The 21072-nt window shown below is 37.0% G+C and overlaps 2 protein-coding genes across 2 annotated transcripts in view; one reads left to right on the top strand and one right to left on the bottom strand.

Moving 5' to 3' along the window:
* The window catches only part of SAMD3 (sterile alpha motif domain containing 3), a 33573-nt gene extending 29704 nt beyond the window's left edge, over positions 1–3869 (top strand). The window contains exons 9-12 of the mRNA XM_054568928.1: positions 24–224; positions 2628–2799; positions 3295–3377; positions 3585–3869. Coding sequence (XP_054424903.1) covers positions 24–224; positions 2628–2799; positions 3295–3377; positions 3585–3869 — 741 coding nt within the window. The remainder of the gene's footprint in view (positions 1–23; positions 225–2627; positions 2800–3294; positions 3378–3584) is intronic.
* Positions 3870–6091: 2222 nt separating this feature from the next.
* L3MBTL3 (L3MBTL histone methyl-lysine binding protein 3) overlaps positions 6092–21072 on the bottom strand; it is a 100413-nt gene continuing 85432 nt past the window's right edge. Inside the window, exons 20-23 of the mRNA XM_054569947.1 lie at positions 20373–20452; positions 11929–12098; positions 11650–11712; positions 6092–7884 (exon numbers count right to left, since the gene is read on the bottom strand). Of these exons, the coding sequence (XP_054425922.1) occupies positions 7741–7884; positions 11650–11712; positions 11929–12098; positions 20373–20452 (457 nt within the window). The 3' untranslated portion in view covers positions 6092–7740. The remainder of the gene's footprint in view (positions 7885–11649; positions 11713–11928; positions 12099–20372; positions 20453–21072) is intronic.

Here is a 21072-nt window from a genome sequence, read left to right as displayed (position 1 = left end):
GATATTTTGAAATTATTTTTCAGGAAGAAGGTATTTGCTTAGATTCTGAGATAGATGAACATATTAGCTGGTTTCAGCAAGAATTTATGAAGACAGAAAAGGACTGGAGAGAAATTGATAAGAGGATGAGCCAGACTTTGCAAATAAGAAGGAAGCTGATTGGCAGCAGAACACCTGTGAAAGACATTCTTAAAATGTTTCCTTTCTTGAAGTGCCCTGATCAGGTATCTTTATTTGCTTATAATACTCTCTGATTATAGTGTCCAAATTGATTTGTCTCTTTCCTCTGGAAGTGGTACACACAAATTGATTTGTCTCTTTCTACTCGAAGTGGTATTTATTTCCTAAAATAAGCAGCACTACATAACAAGTGTGAATTGCAATAGGCTACAACTAGGGCCACTTGGTGAGAATTTCTGGAACCTATTTCTAATAACATGTACTGGCTACCTGCAGATTATTAAAGAGTTTCCTGTCATTGGACATATTGTGGAGGCTAGGGGACCGCTACCTCGGAGTATTTTCAAAAGGTGAAACATTTTTCCCTTTACATGCATTTAGAAAATCAAGATAGTTTATTAAGGAACTATTAGTCTACAATATTAGTCCAAATGTATCTCCTTATAATCCCAAATCATTGCATAAAGTGATCCTAAAATATGTGTAGTCTAAGGGGCAATTCAATACTCTGCCTTTTAGGTGGCTATTAAAGGGTCCTATTACAATTGTAGTGGAATTTTAGTTGTAGTACATAATGAAAGATTCATCAAAGTTTTTACTTGAGTACACGTCTCATAGAAGAATTCTTTGGTTGCAATGAAAATGAAGTTTTATATTTTTCTTCTTCCAAAAAAGTCCCCACAAAAATTGGAATTTGCCTGAAGTTTTCTTTTCATAATAATGCGAATAGCAGACATCTGAACTTACTACGTAGCAGGGATGTGCTTATCACTGTGCATAGACTATGCTAATCCTCTCAGCAACCCTACCCTGATTATTGCTTGCTTTCTCTTAACATGGTTTTTTGTAAGGACTGTACTTCCTGAAGAAAACCGCTATTTCTTGTTTTAAATAAAGAGCGAAACATTTCAGGTTTCTTTAGGAAGTACCTCCCTAAGTCAGCAATACGTAGGCAGCTGGGATTTTCAATTGGTAAAACCTTGCTGTGCTTGACCTTACTTACAAATAGTCAGTTAACCAATGATTCCTATAGTTCCTATAGCTGCCCCTGCTACAAATCCCACCCACTATTTGTTGCTACCGCCATTGTGAACACCCTCGGAGCTTAGGTTGCTGTGGACACGTCGAGAGAAGCAGCTGGTGTGAGAATCGGGTCCTAGGAGTTCACGTGGGCCCTCCATCACCAACTGCACTCATCAACCCTCCCCTCAAAACTTTCTCTCAACATAAAATTTAAAAACAGATACTTTATTAGATTCTCTAAAGTATTGTCAACTAGGAATTTGTTACTGGGATCTACTGGATGTGGCACAAGTAGGAGGGAGTTGACCAATCACAAAGTTAAACAGTTCTCCAAATTTTCCAATAAACTCTTTGAGATGCTAGTTTTCACCTTACTGAGAAACTATTTGAACAATCTTAATTTAGAACTTAAGTGAAGTACATAAGAATCCCCAGCTAATAGAATATTTACAACTATGTATTAATAAGTATAACATATATATTAACTTTACAGTAGAGGAACCTGGCAGATTTCATTTTAAATAAGAGATAAAAGTGAAAATTTCCAATAATGGGAGTAATTTCCAATTACCATCTTGTATTTCCTGATGTGATGAGAGGTGTCAGTATTCTTGCCAAAAGTGCATAAATCAAGAAGAAACATTGTACAAACCTCGACTAAGTAATTGGCTTCTGCTTTTCAAAAATGTCAAGGAATATGAGGAAAAACCAAGAAGCTCATTAAGCTCATTTGGATTGAAGGAGACTAAGGAGACATGATCTCTAAATCTCACATGTGTTCTGGCTTAGATCCTGAATTTATAAAGAGCGTGAACAATTGGCAAGCTTCAGTGGGGTCTGTGGATTAGATTTTCCTGATTTCGATGGTTATGCTGTGGTTATATAAGGAAAATGTCCTTGTATTAGGAAATACAATGAAGAACTAAGGAGTAAGAGACATCATGTCTACAGCTTACTTTCAAACGGATCCAACATGTTAGCATGGGGAGAAGTTGTATGAAGGGCATTTGGGAGCTCCACAATCTCAGTAACTTTAATGTAAACTTGAAAATAAAAGGTAACAAAATTCCTAGTCTGTCTGTGCCCAGGAAAGTGGAGAAATATTGACTGCCTTCCCATTTAGCTATTTGGTAACCCAAATAGCTGAAGTATACACATATACTTTGGAACCCTCGTTCAACTGAGTCTGCGTCGAAAGTTTTCATTTTACAGCCTCTGAAGTTTGCCATGTCCATTTTTCTTTCCTATTCACTTAAGGCTTTTATTCTTTTTTCCTTCTCTGTCCTGAATTTTCACTTCTCCGCTAAAGCTACTCAGATATCTAGTACGCATTTTAAACTTCATTCAAAGTGTAAAATAATCCTAAAGAGTTACTTACTTCCCTTTTGTTAGCTTTTTTTAGTGATCTATTTTTCTTCTTTCAGATGTTCAGAGAATTTCAACTTCTCACAAGTACAGATATTTATAAGAAAACAAAGCACATTTTGGAATCCTATTCAGAAAACATACTGACTTCTTTTTCAGTGGCAGACAACCCAGTCAACATTGCATTGCAAGAAAAAATGAAACAGCATACCGATGAGGACACACTGAAATGTTAGTAACCCCGAGGAGCGGGGCGATCTGGGCTCAGTTATCCGAGTAATTCAGGACGCTTGGAAAAGTTCTGTCTTGATAATAAGTAACATTTAGTGAAACATGTGCAAAAGAAAAAAATTTCTCAAACAGGAGGTGTTGGGTATTAATATAAAAAGTACATGTGATACTACAAAATTATGTTTAGGAAACCAACAATCTGTTAATTTCAAAATCTATATTACAAGGTAAAGCTTGACAAAATCATCCTGGTTTATTATAGAATTCTTACCTTCTCCTGGCCAAAATCTAGGGGGTAGAACATGAGATCTTGACTGTTTATTAGATGGGGGTGCTGGTTAAAAATGGTTGTGAAACACCGAGCTGAGCAGGCTAGTTTGTTCTTCGTAGAAGGTAGCGATTAAAAAAAACTCTGGTTGCTTTATTCTGGCTTTGCTTACAAGTTAGTAAAAAACTTAATTTTTACTTGGACTGTAAACATGTTTGCTTTGACAGATATGAAGATGACAGCCACATGTTTAGTCCTACCAGACGTTTTTGGGGATGATCCCAGCCTTTTTGTCACTGTGAATGAGAAGGTATGCGATATATATCAATGATCACTGGTTTGACATTTCAGATCTTCATATTTGAAAGCAGGATGGAGGTCTATTTGGAAGTATGTTCTGTCATTTTTACAAATATGCTAAATTGCAAAAAGCTCATTCATTATGATATCATGGTTAAATCTAGGCACCTTGTATTATTTTGCTATTTTTACACGTCATATTATCTTTTCTTTTCAGGTGCAAGTATCTACACCTGTGTTAGAAGTTAAGCACCCTTTCAACATTGACGTCTCTGAATTTTCTTTGTACTTAGAAAAAGAGAGACTCACAAAAGTTGATGACTGTGTTACGGCCTTGGCTGCTCTAGTCGCTGCCTTTCATGTATTTGGGATCCAGTGTCCGAGACGACTGTCCCAAACCCTCAACTTCCTGGAAACGTTGATTTTTGATACACACAGTACCTATTTTCCTTCTATGAAAGAAAAGGAAAAGGAAGTAGGATTTCAACATTCAGTTACTTAACAGCGTGCCGAATGTTTTATCAGAATTGATCTCTGGGGCAGCCAACACTTTATAAAAAATTCTTTGAATTAGGGTTGTGGTAGATGTTAAAAATCGTCGTGTCTCAAAGATGTGAATAAATTCAATGCCTTCTTTCTTGAACCTTAGCTACTTTGTGAAAATCTGTAGTCAAATACTACTTAATTAAAGAGCTGTTTATTTTGAGTTCTAAGGAATTCCATGGTCCAAGTTATGCTTTTATGGGTGCATTAGTTTTTAAAGGCCACTACACTTCATATTTGCTCAGGACCTTTGATTTAGGGTATGACCTTGCACTTAACTCAATATGCTCACCGTTTAAACACTTAATACCCAGGAGCTGCTGCACATTCGGGGCTGTGGGCTGCCTCGTTGATCTGAAGATTGCTTGGAAACAGTTTGACCTTGACATTTTTAGAAGAGGCACGTTACTCCCCAGTTCCTCTTTCCCCCAGCTGGCCCGCGTAACCTTGGTGTTTCCTTCCATTACATTTGTGGAGAGCAAGGGCTGCTTCATTCCTGTAGGCTCCTCACTGCTGGCCAAACTCATTGGCACAGGTTCTGATTATCTACGGCCTGTGTCCGTCTTCCAGTTTCCTTCCTGAAACCTGCGTTTGTCTTTTGCTGCCCCCCTTGAGGTGCAGCACTGCACACCAGGTTCTTACCTCCCCGCGAGGCTTCTGTCTTCCCTGGCCCTGCGGCATGTGTGTTTGCCCGGGTTACCCCTCAGGCTTGTTTGCAACTGCAAAGCAGACCTAGCTTTTCTCTCCCAGGGCCCCAGCTTCTAGTTTCCAGGTGAGGGCCCTTCTTAGACCTGCTCTCCAGCCTCTCAGGAGTTCTAGTCCTGGTTCCTCATCCAGTCCAGAGTCTCTTGTCCTAATTTATCAAATGCCACTCTTTCAAGATGCCCCTTGACGTCGTCATCAATGCCGTCGTTTGGTATCAATGTTACTTACCAGTTTCAACAGACCAGGCTGGCGTAGACTGAAGACGCTTAAGCGAGGTAATACGTGAAATGCGATGTGATGAGCATTTCTTGGGTTACTTTGTTACATTAATTTTTAAAAGGTTAAAAGGGAATCATAAATTATTGAAAAAAATATTTTGATAACATACATCTCTAGAAATACTGCAAAACACTAACACCTTTCTCTCTAACCATTAAAATACTTAAGTCAGTGAGGTAAAAGAAAAGGCAAGATAAACTGCCCTCCCCTACAATGACTGTGTACTAACTACTTACATGGGAATGGACAGGCAGAGTAAAAAACAACTTGGTACGTGTCATTTTCACATAACTAGTTCCTATTCCAGTTTCCATCTCTTCCCTTTCACTAGCATGTGCCTTTAGTTCTTTACCAGCTTTCCTTCATTTATCCTAATTACATCCCCCTCAACCCTTTTTATGTGTCCCAGTGTCCTGTTTTCCTCTTGCAAATGAATTTATCAAGTCCTTAAAGATTCCTTTCTTTAGAAGGTCCATCATCTCCAAGGCTGAAGTTGAATGAAAGCCTCTGTTCCTTTAGGCTGGGGCGAAGCGATGGAGGTGGATCTATGGGAAACTGCAGTGAAGTTGGGCTCCAAACAGAGACATGAGCTGACCATGACAGCAGGTTCACATACGCTCTATTATCTCTTGGTGGTGTGTCTATCTCCAGCGCCCAGCATGGCCCTGCCACTTGGTAAACGTGGCCAGACTAATCTAACCCTATTCTGTCTGGAGGCTGACTCCCCAGAGTCTGAAAGCTGCACAGTGGCAGTCTGGGGCTGTTTCCATCTACAGGCAGGTCTCATTTGGTTTGCCCAGTGTTCTCTAAAAGAATGCCCTTAGAAAGAAAGGTCTTACTAGCATATGCCAATATGCTGCTTAGAATGAGATGTTGCCAGGAAGACAAAAGTCTCTTCTGTTATATATGTTTTAAACCAGAAAGGGAAAATCCCCAAAGGGTGTAAACCCTACCTGATATTAACAATATAATTTTTGAATTTGTTTTGGTCACTCTTCACATCATCTGGGGCGTAGTTTGACAGGCAACTCTGAATCCTACAGTCATTACACAGCTAGTGAACGCCCATGTATACTGTTCATGTTTGATGTTGTTCCTGTTCTCATTTGCCCCGCCTATTTGACAACTTTCTTAAAAATCATACATATCTAAGAAAGTGTCTGCAATTAAGACTTTATTTCATTCATGTCAGATATAACAAGTGCAATCTGAATGTACAAATTCTGAGCAAAACATAAAAAGGGAAGTGAAACTAACAACAAAAAAACTTGTTTAAGCAGACTCATGCAAAGAAATGAATGGAACACTGCAGATGTCGTTGACCCTGTTTTTACCTTTAATGATGACATACACAAAAGGCTGCTAATAGACTTCCAAAGGGGGACATCAAAAGAAATTCTACATAGGAGAAACGAGAGCAACTAAAGACAGGTGGAACCTTCCCCAGAATTCAGACAGCATGCTGCAAACTTACTTTCTACTTTTAAAACAGACCCTCAATAAATGTTCAATCCTGAAATTAGAAATTACACCCAAAGGCCAATAAAATAATTTACTTTTGTGCTGGAAATGCATACTTGCAAAAGAAACACTACCAGCTGTCATTTTATAGGTAATCAAGGGCTTTCATTTAAAGTGCATTTGTATGCTTATATATTGAGGCGAACCCACAGAGAAAGGAATCTCTCCAAAATGCAGGTTCTTGAATAACTGTTATTGGGAAGTCGCCTCCCTGATCTGTGAGCATTTAGAATCTTTGCTGGTGGTGCTCCCTCACACCTTGCCATTTCAGTAAAATCGATACTCTCTCTCCTCAGCCAACCCTGAAGAACCTTTGGGTTTGGAGGACGCGGCAAGATCTGGGGCAGAGCTCTCGACAGATTAGTGTTTCTGTGAACAGAACAAGCCCTTCATTGATCTCTGAAAAATGACCAGTTACCTTGAACAATTAGAGAGAAGCTCAGGATAATCTCATAAATAGTATAAGATCCTTACAAACACCCCCCCCCCCATGTAACTGCATATTCCATGATATCACTGGACTCCACAAGAGTCCAACACACGGCATCACAGTGTTTCAGACTGATGCCACTCAGATACATCACCTAATTTACTTATGTTTATATATTTTATTTTTCAGTTCCATTATTTATATACACGTTTTTGGTAATTATAATAAAGATGCTGGTGAAAGTAATTTGTTTAACATTTCATAATACGTGCAAAAGCAAAAACACAGACTTAAGGAAAAAGTAATTTTTACAACTATTCGGCCTCAACAAACGATGACAAGCAGTTAGGCAATATCATGACTTGCAAAGTTATACTTAGCATAATGTTGCAGTTCAAAATATGGCACAGAGTTAACAATACAGATAACCATCCCACTGGCTAACCTTAGCCAGATTTTGACTATTTTGGTTTAGGTTGAAATTTGATTATATAAAAAGATTCCTGAAAGTATTGAAAAAGAAACAGTGTACATGAAAGAGAATTCATCAATGTTTACAAAATGCCGAAAGTTCATACTCTGCCCCATTAACCATAAATAATTAATGAAGTTCCCCTTCTCCCCCCACCCCCCAGCCTCAAAAAGATTTACAAAGATAAATTTAGCTCAGTGAACAGAACCAAAAGATGACTGTTGTTAGACAGTACCTGGTTAAAAGCTCAAGCACTTTCATAAGAATTCATATACATTGTCTCTGGAGGAATATAAATAATCTGATCGCATTGCTCTGTTGAGTTTTGGAGATTTCTCACTTAGAAGTTATAATTGTCCTTGTGCTTTGAATAAAACATGAGCTTTAAAGCAGAAAGCTGATGGTATTCAAAATTCACCATTTTCAAAGTTCATTGTGAGAGTTCTTCTCTGCAGCTTTGAACATCAGGATAGAATTGAAGATTTTGAGAGCAGGGCCCAGCTTAATGCTCATAATTTTAACAATGTCTGTTTGCGTCATAAGCAGAAATGCTTCTCCATCAATTTGCTGAAATGGGAGAAAAAGACAAAAGATTGTGAATTAACCAGATGTACTGTTGTAGGAAATATTCAAAGTTAAATTATCAGCTGTCTTATACGTAGCAACACTAAAACAGCACAGAAAGGAGTTCATGTGTACAAACAACATTTCCTGATAAACGGACTTTATCTACAATACCCCAAATGTGGACTGGGAGTGAAGTAAAAACTCATTCATTCATCTGAAAACTTAGCTCACAAGAAGAGGCCACCCTTTCCAGTGATTCCTCTTACTTAGGTGTTAACTCAAGAAGAATTTAGAAAAATGTGGGGTGCCTCAAGTTCAGTGCCTGTATGACACGTTGTAGTCTTAAAATCAGAGATGAAAATAGGTACACAAATGTTTGTGGCTATAAACAAAGAAATTCAGGTAAACATAACTACATGCATATAAAATTAGCCTTCTATTGAATACCATGAAGAAAATAATTGTGATAACATTTCTAGAGTGGCTACAATTATTCTTCATATACAAAAGAAAGCAGTTACTAATATGGGCAATAAGCAATGTAGGTGGAAGACTATGAAATTGGAGTTAAGAGTGGTAGACTATGCTGGATCTTTCTTTACTTGGGTAACTGTGAGAAATGCCCTTTCTCCATCCATCTCTTCTAAGACAAAAAGGCTATGCTCCTGCAGAATAGTGTACTTTGAGGTTCAAAGATATGACTCTATGGAGATGATGTCTAGTTTAGTGGGCAGAGCAAAGGAATAGTGTCTTTTTTTTACATGACTTTAAGCTCCTGGGGAGTTCTAGCATCTTAAAACAATGAACTCCTCTTTCAGTTTTCCCATTTTTGTATAAAAAGTGAATCATGTGTATGTTCTCTGCCTTATAGTACACTGGAAACACTGACAGCAATATACTGTTATGGGTGAATTGTGTCCCAGGTTCATATGTTTAAGTCCTAACCCCCCAATAACCTCAAAATATGATTTTACTAGGAAATGGGGTCACTGCAAATGGAATTAGTTAAAATGAGATCACACTAGATTAGACTGGGCCCCTAATCCAAAATGACTGGTGTCTTTATAAAAATGGGAAATTTGGGCACAGAGACAGACAAATATAGAGGGAAGACATTGTGAAGACAACAATCACCATCTACAATCCAAGGAGAGAGGCTTGGAGCAGGCCCTTTCCTCACAGCCCTCGGAATAAGGAAACTCCCCTGTTAAAAACACTTCCGGCCTCCAGAATTGGGTAACAATAAATGTCTGATGTTTAAGCTGCAGGTTTATGGCATTTTGATACAGCAACCCTAGTGAGCTACTACTACTCTCAATTCTGTAAGCTGTTCACTAGATAAAGGTGAGTAGCTATTTCTTAAAATTTTCCTCTCTACCCTCAAAACTAAAAAAAACCTATAAATCTAAATTGCCTATATACTTAATCAGTAAGAGCTACAGTCATCTTATAGCACTTCCATTAACAATTATGTGGGAAAAGTTTACTACTTTTCAACAAGGAAACCTACTGCTGTCTTGGTAGAGATGGAAAGGCATTCTGATGTTAATTTCTGAGTGCCAAGATGTGTTAAGTGGCAGGTATGAGAAATGTTCCACCAGGTTTTGGGATCATTTGCTCCAGTCTCATTTGCTTGTGTTCTGATAAAAGAAGGCCAAGCAGAGAGGCAGATCTAAGAACACTTCACTCAACCAAGGCAGACCTTAGCGAAATAAGCGACCTGAGAGAAACCTTCTAAATCATGAAAGAAAATGTCAGCTACCACACCAGCTCCTAAGGAGCTCACTACAAAGACTGAATCGTTTTATTATAACCTTGGGCTCTGCAGAGTGTCCTTCTGAGACTATGTAAGAATTTAACATGACAGATGACTGATGACAAGGACCATTCAAAGCCGAGTGAGGCTGGGATTTGAAAGCTAGGAGTGGAATAAAGTTTTGGTAGGTTAGTATATTTACGGTTACACTGGAGGGGAAAAAAATCACCTGAGGTCAGTGCGAGAGTCTATTACGTACCGGTGTTCTGATGCATGGCCACAAGGACAGGCCTCAACTGGAAGGAAGAAAACTTCACCGGGAAAAGCACTTTCTAAGAACAGTGATCCCTGCAATGTTTTATTGGGCTTATTTTTTGTTTGTTGCTTTTATAATACATATTTATTTAAAAAACCAAGAAGGAGGATCTGGAGGTTGGGAGGGGGCTCCCACTTCCCACGTCACTACTCTTCCCACTGTGCACACAGGTTCTTTTCCAATGCTTCAACTCTGCAAATCACTGCAGGTGCTCTTTGATTATCTTTCTCAGAATGTAAAAATGTGAGTATATTAATTCACTAAAAACTTAATAAACATCTATTATGTTCCAAGCACTCTTCTTGGGCTTGGACATACAACAACAAAGAAACAAACAAAAAATGACAAAAACAAGTAACAAAAACCCCTCAAGGAGTTTTACATTCTAGTAGTGGGGGACTTACTGTAAACAAAAAACATAATAAGTACGCAAATTAATTAATAATTAACTGATAGTAATTAATTCTAAAAGGTGGTTAGTGCTGTGAAAAAGACCCAGCTGGCTGAAGACAGGAGTGGGCAGTTGGGATGGAAATTAACCGAGAGTGGTCCACAAAGACACTTAGGGAGTTAAGAAAAGAAACTCAAAATACAAATAATTTCCAATAAAGATCAATTAGATAGAAGATAAAATGTTTCTGAAATAAGAACAGAAATCAGAGAAATGATGTTGAGAATCAGATCCATGTGCATTTTTAAAGACACCCATCTAAAGCACCCAGGAGATCTAAGAGTGCAATGACACTGGAGCCCAGTGGCTGGACTCTTCGCTCTCCTGACACGCCTGCAAATGCTCTTAACGGAAAGTGCGTGATTCTTAATAGTTGAGGGTAAACACAGAAGCACACAAATTGTATACACTTATAACTGGAGACGGCAGATGTTGGAAGAAAGCCTTGTGAGGTTACATACTCTTTCTACCTTCTGGTAGCCAAGATCTGAGTGTTAACTGACTGTTCTGCTTGGAGGAGCTGACAGGCAAGAGGCTTATTTTTAGAGGTCTGTAGTGAAAAGAGTCTCTTGGCGTACTAGAATAGCATTACTTCTAACTGTAGCGGGGCCCGAATTCCTTTTTGTTTTAATGCTCCATATAGGTGATATCATTATTTATCATCCTTTAAACTGAAGTTCTGGACCAGCAGATGAAAAGAACTAAAAAATAATTTTCCAACAGCTGACTGTAATGAATATCAGTTGTTAAAACATTACTGAGAAATACGTAAGATCTGAAGGATTTTAATAATAATGGTAATAGTACATTATAAGCATCAAATGGATTAGTTAATCTTTGTGTCGTTAAAATCATGTTTGAAAGTAAGATAATGGGAAACAATTTCCTTGTATTAGAAATGAAATGTTACTTCTTTTGGTTCCTTTCTCTGCTATAACTATATAAATACATGTTATTAAATTTTATGTTCATTTTTATTTATTTATTTAAAATAACGAGTCCAGTGCTACTGCTCTGGGGCATCATAAAGTGTTACAAACATTTCCTTTGCATCTAATCTTATACAAAGACATTTTTATAGAACTGATTAATGCTGCTTGTTAGACAAGTCTCTATCGATTTGTCAGTTACAACATAACCCATCTCCTTCCTCCTCTGCCAGTGCAGAGCATTTCACCCTTCAGTGCATTTCAGTGCTCTGATCCCATTAAATTACATACTGCAATTTAGTGGAACACTTACTTCATCCTTAAATACCTTTCCATGTTCTTCACACCCAGGTAAGCTCTGTATGAATTCTGATACCTGTCAAAAATAAGATCAAAATTCCAGTTTAAAAATGCCGGAATCTAAATGCTCTAACAGGTTCAAAATGTTTAACCTACATGTTTTGGTTGTTTCTCTCAGAATAATTTCTCATCTTTCGGAAGAAAAGACTACCAACCCCCATTTATGTTTTCACCCTTAAGTCAGTATTACTCCTATATCTGGTCCTTGGCAGACAAAAAAAATAAAATATACCTCATCTGTGCTCCACTTGGAAACTTTACTGGCAGGGATTCCGGCCACAGTTGGTAGAAGTTTGCTCTGCTGCTCCCAGCGCAAGGGCAGGCATGGAATCGGGGACTTAAAGGACAGAAAGACAGCTGACCGACGCTGTGCCTGCTGGACGCTGGGTTCTTCCCGGGCACCTGGTCGATTGAAACAAAGGGGAAATCACTCTATGAAAAGCAGCGCCAAAAAAAAAAAAAAAAAAAAGGCCCTGAAAGCCATGCATCTCTTCCAAATAATGGGCATTAGTTCCTTTCAACATTAGAGTCCTTGAATAATTATACTGTCCTGTGTCTTCAATGAAGGTCGCCTGAAGGTGTGACCATAAGACACAGTCTATAAATTTGACTTACATGTTTGCTATGTAACCCACTGAAGACATTTGTCCTTATATCATTCAATGTTTCAGGTAAGAAATTTCCCTTAGAGCTTAGTGGCAGGAAAAGTACCTTTCAGCTTAGGAAATTGTATTTGTTTCCCTTTCAGCTTTGGATGCTCAAGTCTGGCCACTTGTGTGCACCCTGTTCTCTTCTTTCACCTCACCCTGGTTTGGTCTTTCAATTTTAATCACATTGACTTTTGAAATAACCAACTTAACTTTTTTGAAATGGGATATTCTTGCAATGAAAACAACAGAAAGACAAATGCTTCTGTCATTTTCACTTGTGGAGATCAAAATTAAACTACAGAATATTCTATTTATCTGCTAATTCTTCTGAATCCAAGCCTAGTTTTCTAGTGCTCTCCTAAAATAGTCATTTTTAAGAAAATGATTTTATATCCTTGGGACTCTCAGAGTTTGTCAATAATGATCTTAAGATCCTTTAGAACAAAAGCCTTTTCTGGAAACTTACTTAAAGCCCATGAGAAGAAAAGCCCCTTCCCCACATACACTCTTCCCCTACACACCAGCTCAGCTACAGTGATCATTCAACTAAAAGGAAAAAAGGCTCACGGACATGGACAACAGTGTGGTGATTGCTGGGGGAGGGGGATATAAGGGGGTGCAATGGTGATGGAAAAATAAAAAGATTAAATTTTTAAAAAGAAACCTTATAATACATTATAATGAGAAACAGTACAGTGAATAGTCATAATATTCATTATGTTTATAACCATATCAATCTATTCAGGCTATTGTTCAATCAAATCACTATTTTTCTAAAAAAACAGTTTTTTAGTGAGACACATATATACATAAGGGAGAGACAGACACTGAAAACCTTCAGGTCATACAGAGGAGACACAAAGATCAGAATGTTCTATGAGAAAAGAAGTAAAAGGAAAATTTTTATGCCAAATTAGGAGATGAAAAGCTATGCAGAAATCAGACCCAGGCCTGCTGAAACATAGTTCAGTCTTAGAAAACAGTACCATCAAGATCCCTGGCTCTAGAAGCCATGAGATACCATAGGGTATGGGGACTCTACTGTTAGGATCTTTTTTTACATTCAAATTTCAAACATTCACTTCCTGTACAGGACCTTGTACTTGCATACCACCATCAATATCTGCAGAATGGTATGGATTGATCAAATTATACCTTCTGGTGTGATAAAAAATGTCTCCCACCCCGGCTGGTGTGGCTCAGTGGATTGAGCACCAGCCTGTGAACCAGAGGGTTGCTTGTTCGATTTCCAGTCAGGGCACATGTCTGGGTTGCAGGCCAAGTCCCCAGTTGGGGGTGTATGAGAGGCAACCACACACTGATGTTTCTCTCCCTCCCTTTCTCTAAAAATAAATAAACAAAATCTTGAAAAAAAAAGTCTCCCATTCTATCATCATCAAGCTATAGTAACTACAAAACACTTAATGTCTGAAAAAGCTTTGGGCAAAGTGTTTGCTCTCACGGGAAACAGGCTCTCCTGAGTTGTTATCCTTTAATTCAACAATTTTCTCTCTAGAAGTTCATCTTCTTAATTAAGTATAAATGCTAATAATCATCTATAAGAAAGTCACAATGCTCTGCTAGGTACACAATTGTAACCAGAACGAAGACTATATATTCCAGCTTCTCTTGCAGCTAGATGTGGCCATATGACTAATGGGACATAAGCAGAAGTGGTATCTGCAACATCTTGGAAGTATCTTTAAAGGGTGAGAGTACTTCATGTGCTCACCACCACTACCTCACTCTGCCCTCCACTTTTTACAGGGCAGAATACTAATTGAATGGCTAGTCTACCAGAACCACCATTGAGTAATATACGGCATTGGGAAAAGACACTGCAAGGCACAAGGTAGATGGAACCTGATTTTGTGATACTGTTGAGTACCATTAAATCCTGGAGCACCTACTTTTGAACTCCCTCTATGTGAAAGAAAAATAAACTCTGCTAAGCCACTTACATGTATTTTATGTCACACACACACAAATCTAATTCTAATCACTACTAAGGTTTAAGGCTACAGTGCTTATAATAGTGAAAGATAGGAAACAACTAGTTTAGGTAACCAATAGTGACTGGTTCATTAAACGATACCATACCTATCCCTAGAGGCAATGTTTAATATTATTTTATAATTAGTATAAATATTTATGCAAAAATGCATATAATATTATGTAGTTAAAAAATTGCAGGTTAGAGTAGTTTGTATAATATTTCATATAAAAATTGTCCAAAAAATATATACTAAAATTTAGTCAATGGTATCTGAGAAAATAAATTATAGGTCATTTTTATTTTCTTCTTTTTAATTCCCCATATTTGCAAATTATTCTAAAATAAATATGTATTATTTTAATAAAATTCATATAAAACCAGGAACCAATATTAAATAAACTCCTTATTGCTACTCAAAAATAATAACAAAAAAACAGAAGCCTTACTTCAATGACTTGGCAAGCAATTTAATGCATTTTTTGGAATTAAAACATCATTAATTGCTGGGATTCTTTAATATCAGAAGCAAGAAAAAATTAAGTGGGAGTAGTGTTAAGAGAAATAATTTTGTGAATCTTTGCATGGTTTTACTGCTATTTCATCTCTCTTGACAACTTTCAAATGAGAATATTTTTCTATGTTGACCCTTGCAGCATGGACAATAAAGTTCTGCCTGTACTATTTATGATTACTATTTACTCTATGGAAACTGTTCATTTGCAATTATTTATTCAGCACTTACAATGCGTCAGAAACTGTGAAAGACTATGTCAATACAGCGTATCCTTACAGACTTTCTTGATATAAAATAGATAATAATGCAGTTTCCAAAGCAGAAATTTGCAAATACAAACTTGCCCACCATGCTGTCTGTCAATTCTGGCTGAGAGAACAGGTATTAAAATTCTTGTTTAGTTTAGGCTTAGGAAAAAGACGACAGGTTGAAGAGTAACCCTCATAATTAAACATTTCTGATGAAGGTGATCCTGAAAAGAAAAAGCATCCAATGTTTCATGTAGAATCAAGACAGTCAGTCTTCAGTGTAAGGAACACCATCTGATCCAAATATGAAGTCTTTTAGGAGAAAGGGATGTCCTCACCACCATGGAGGAAGAGAACCTGCTTCCCCCTGGACAGTTCCCAGCGGGGCCCAGTAGAAGCGTTGTGTGGGAGGCTAACCAAGCAGGACAAGTACCAGAGGAAAGAATTACCCATCATGTTCCCTGCTCCTTTCAGACTCAGATCTCACTCTGCTTCCTATTTCCAAGTCGGAACAACACTAAATCAGCTAAATCAACGAGCCACAGCATGAGTAACCACCGACCTCTAATCATGACTCCTTACCATCCCTCTAAGCCAGTGACAGAAATGAGACCAGAATGTCTAACTGCCTTGTTTCATTTTAGTTTTAAAACAATGCTCAGAGGTAGCTGTCCCCTGAGATGAGGAAACTGAGGTCTGACATGCTCAAAGCCACACTGTGAGATGGGGCAGCATCAGAAAATGACCCTGGATCTTTTGCCTCCTAATATAAAACATAGGGTCATGGTCAAGATGATGAGTTCAAGACTCTGATAGATTCAAATCCCTGCCCTTTCACTAACAAGATCTATAATCTTGGCTAAGTCAATGTAACAAGATTGTTGCAAAATTACATAATATTTTAAAAATGCTTATCCCAGTGTCTGACATACAGTGAAGACTCAGCAAATGGGAGAAATCATTCCTGTCTTGAAAGAAATGTCTATCACTGAAAGTGTATAGCATATTACAAAGGCAAAAAATGAAAAGGAGTCAATCAATAACCCTTTAAAGGTTAATATTCCAAGAGGCTATAAAATATGCTCTTTATGTAGACGGGAGAAGCCAGAAGAAATGGGATACATCTGTTAACTAAAAAAAAAAAAAAAAATTAATGGGAGTTACTAACAGGTGACTAAATATAAAAAGATGAACAATAACAGTGATTGGGTAAAATAAATGGATCACAGCATTAAAAAATGTAGATAAAATTAGCTCCACAGACATGAAAGATATTTGAAGACCACTTCAAGGGTAACAACTAAAATAACAAACTCCTATGGAGGCAAAAAACAAGCCTGATTTTTCAAGTGAGAATCCAGTACATTATGAAATGGAATTCAGCTCTCTCTGAGCATCAGACACCCATGACAGGGAATGCCTTCATGGGAGAGAAAACAAAACTATACCTTTCCCAGGAATATGAGTTTAAATTTGAAGAACAGGCCAATGTAGGAACTTAAAGGAAGGTATAAACAACTACTGTAAAAATTCATGTTAAAGATAGTGAACAGTAGATTTGACAGAGCAAGAGGCTGAGGAAGGTATTCCAACTTGAGAAACACATCTAGAACATCAAAAAAGATATAGTTGTTTTCACCCTTGTAGGACTTCCCTAAGATATGGCAACTAAGTGTGACTCATGGTACAGCTGGCAGCCTCCAAAATCTGCTCCAGAACTAAGAACACTGTTTTAACTCTTCCGTGTAGTGCTGGCTGCCAAGCCACTTGTTAAATACTCTGAATATCATCCCTTGGATCTAACCCAAGAATAATAGGTGTTACTAGTCAGAAAAAGAGAACAAATGGAGCAGGAGTAATAATAAAAATTTTAACCGAGGAAAGTTTTCTCGGTTTAAAAAACAACTGTGTCTATTAAAAAAAGAAAGAAAGAAAGAAAGAGAAAGAAAGAAAGAAAGAAAGAAAGAAACTTATGACATCCCAGACAAAATTATGAAAAAAGATTAAATTTAGGAGCCAGGTTCATTGTTTGAAATGAAAAAACTAAGATTGAATTGGTTTTACAGTTTTACAGTTTTGTTTTATTTTTCTTAAAGGAAAATCAAACACAATTGGCTGGAGATAGCGGATACTGCAGTGTGCTCCCAAACTGCTTTTCCGAACAAACATTCGTTCCCAACGTAGAGACTCAAAGGCCCGGTTCTCTTGCTTTAATTCAGGGTAACTATAAACTTATCATCCAGGGCTCCTGATGGGATTGACTGAGGCCTCTGTTATAACTGTATTACAGCTCACCTTCTCATTCTGCCCATTCCTGCTTCTCTCACTCTTCCATAGGGATTGTTCCCATGAGCACTCAGTAAACCTGCACATAACACTCTCAGTGTTTGTTTCCAGAGAGCCCAATCTAAGCCTGCAGGTCACAGCTCTGTTCAGAACTGAGAGGTGGGAGACAGGAAGAACTGAAAACCCCCACCTAAAATCTGGATCCAAGCTATCCACAATATCACCAAGATATGAGAGTCTCAGACACTGTAAAAGCTTGTTCTGAACTGAAGGTTCATGGGGTCCAGGGACAAACAAAAAATAAACTATTGCATGGTAAAGTCAGAAAGTAAAATCCAAAAATTTTCCATACAAAATGAAACTGGAAAAATATTCAAAAAAATAAAGGGAATCTAAAACTAAGAAAGAAGTTAAATGAAAGTGGACAATCGTAACACAATTCCACTACAGATAAAATTTTATAAAAGTTTTATTTTTTATTTATTTTTTAAAATTTTATAAAAGTTTTTTACAAAGTATTTCAAAAACTGAAAAAACTTATCAAACTCATTTTAGGAGGCTAAAACTGGATGAGCTATTAATAGGTAATATCTCATTTAGAGAATTTTCAAAGCAACTTATTTTATGCAGTTCCCTTTCACTAGTGAAAAAAATAAGGCAGGAAGTATGCAAATTGAACTTGTAGATTAGATAAATTAAAAATTATATATGAATCCTAGCAATGTTTCCAGAATAATAAAAAAGAATAGAAGAAATAATAAAATAACATGACTAATAAGACAAAAACACAGGCTATTTGAATCAAGAAAAATAGAATAAAAATATACAAAGTTTAAAAAGCCAGACCTACCACAGAAAAAGAACACCTTTCAAATCGTGTTAATAGACTTGAAATTCTCCTTTAAGTAGACTATTATCAGGGAAAAAAATATTATCAAAATCAGCTCAGCAAATAAAAGTTAAATAGATCACCACGTCAGAAAGAGAAGCTGAAAAGGTTATCAAATTATTACTTCCTCAAAAAGTTCAGAGTCCACATGAATACACAGAGCAAACTGATGGAAGGGTGGCAGGGCAAAGGGCAAAAAGGAGACTGACAGGTACAAACTTGTAATTATATAATAGTAAGTCATGGGGATATAATATACAACATAGGGAATACAGTCAATAATATCATAACAGACTTACCATAACCACTTTGTAAGGTATATACAGGTGTTAAGTTACTGTATTATACACCTGAAACTAGTATGTTGTATGTCAACTAGAGTTTAATAAAGTATCCAACCACAAAGGAGCCAATGAAAAATAAAACAAACAAAAAAAGTTCAGAGTTTAGAAGATTTTGCTATGACTTATCTGAACTTTCCATCACCAGTCAATTCCAATCAATAGACACTTATTCCACAATACTACTACTACTGCTGCTGCTGCTGCTGCTGCTACTACTTGCATCTAATCCTCATGACAATCCAATGATTACCCTGACAACCCAAGTACTATTACTATATCAGTTTTACAAAGGAGGAAACTTTGCCCAAAGGCAACCATACATTCAAGTGGTAGAGCTGAGATGAGAATGAAGGCTGTGCTCCAAACCACCACTCACAAAAACAGTATGAAGCCTTTATCTAAGAAAACAATATATCTTGATGATAAAACCTTCAAAAATTAAGTGTCTTTCTTCCTTTCTAAATACCAGAAACATTTAAGATAATCAAATACTTGCAAAGCACTGCCTATATGCCAGCCACTGTTCTAAGCAAGTTACAAATGTTGCTGCATTTAATCCCCATAACAACCCTTTGAGGAGCTACTACCATCACCATCCTTCCGGACAGGTAAGGGAACAACCACTGAGAGGTGTTCAGTGGAATGTCCAAGATCACATAGGTGGCCAGCAGGTGGCAGAGCAGGAATTCGAACCCTAGACATCTGAAGGGTTTGTATACAGTGCTACATGAAATATCATGAATAGCCTGTGTGCCTCAGTGGATTGAGCACCAGCCTGCAAACCAAAGGGTCACCAGTTCAATTCCCAGCCAGGGCACATGCCTGGGTCGCGGGTCAGGTCCCTAGTAGGGGGTACGTGAGAGGCAATCACACATTGATGTTTCTTTCCCTCTCTTTCCCTCTCTCTAAAAATAATAAATAAATAAAATCTTCTAAAAAAATAAATATCATGAAATACACTGAAGACAGCAGTGACTAGAACTTTTAAATAAATCATAAGTTACTGCTTTATGAAAATCAAATATGGAAATTAAAGCATCCCTTATGGAATAATTCACTACAGGCAAACAGTCATTAGGGACCGCTCACAAATCTTATATGATAATCTGAATCAAAAAATGCAGACGAAAAGCAAAGGCCCCAGGGACAATCATTAAATCATAATCAGGCTAACATTTTATTATTAAAAAATAAATAATAATTATATAGCTATGTGTAAATTGTAAATACAGTCTATACTATGATTAACAGTAATTATGACTTCATTGCTTGGCTAAACCATTGTAATGTCTTTTTAGCAAAGATGTTAAGACCCATTACTTTCTCCAATACAGCTTAAAATATTCAATTTTCTGTTCATTTGTGATATTAAATGAAGGCCATATTAATTCTATTTGGATCTCAATACACATCCTTAGATGAGTTTTTAAAATGTAAAGCAAGAGACATCAATAATCCCAAAGAAAATGTGTGACAAAGACCAAATAGAATGTCTTACTCAAACTTTACATAGAATATTGGACACATGTGAAAGACCTGGCTGTAAATACAAGTCACAGGTAAATCCGTATCATTATGAATTACATACTACATTTACCCTTAACAATAAACTTTCCTGTCTGTGATAATGAAGCAAACCAATCAAATGAAGTTTATCTTTAATATAAAGTGACTGCCAAATCCAGTTAGGTTTTGATTGTTGAGTATTACTAGTAATATCTGTCAATAATATGAGATTATTATGGCTACCTCTGGCTTCATGCGACGTCCTCACTTCACTTTCGGTTCTCTCTTCGAAGTCTTCTTTGACATCATCAGCATGCTGGTCTCTGAAAGAAATATGCATTTCAATATTTTGTAATAGAAATGTCTTAAGAAACTGTTTCAGTACCACAGCTCATCAACTGTTTTTCTTAATTGAAAATCAAATGGTACTCCTAAAATGTCTTTAGTTTTACTAAAAAGCAATTGATGCTAATAACATCTAAATGTCCATTTCCTATCAATTTTCATTTACTGTTTAGAAAAGGTATTTTAAAGCTAAGAATGGTATTAAGATTATTCTGAGAAAGGTAGCTATTAAATAATTCAACTTCAAATTGAGACATGTATTCATGAGGAATTTTACTTGTACTCTTTGATAAGACTATTTGAAGAAAGAAAATGATTTGAAAGTCCATATCATTTAATCAATTCACTCACTGTATAACTCAGCTCCCGGACCTGGGGTTGAGGCTGAGATTGACTCAGGAGAATCAAACTCGATTCCACAAGCATTGCCTGGCTTAATCAGGTCAAATTCATAGGCTGAACTGATTCCACCTCTCTGCAACCAGGAATGATTTAATGCTAATTTAAACATAACAAGGATGCTCTAAAATGGAATGGCCTTATTACAATCTTACTTCATAGCTTTACTCTTAAGTCAGAGACAAAAATAGCTTTAAAG

The sequence above is a fragment of the Pteronotus mesoamericanus genome, unplaced genomic scaffold (genome assembly GCF_021234165.1).
Source record: "Pteronotus mesoamericanus isolate MK-2021 breed Mesoamerican mustached bat unplaced genomic scaffold, CSHL_Meso_final contig_20, whole genome shotgun sequence".
Classification (NCBI taxonomy): domain Eukaryota; kingdom Metazoa; phylum Chordata; class Mammalia; order Chiroptera; family Mormoopidae; genus Pteronotus; species Pteronotus mesoamericanus.
Note: the sequence above shows the minus strand (reverse complement) of the source record. Positions and strands in the feature narration are given on the sequence as shown.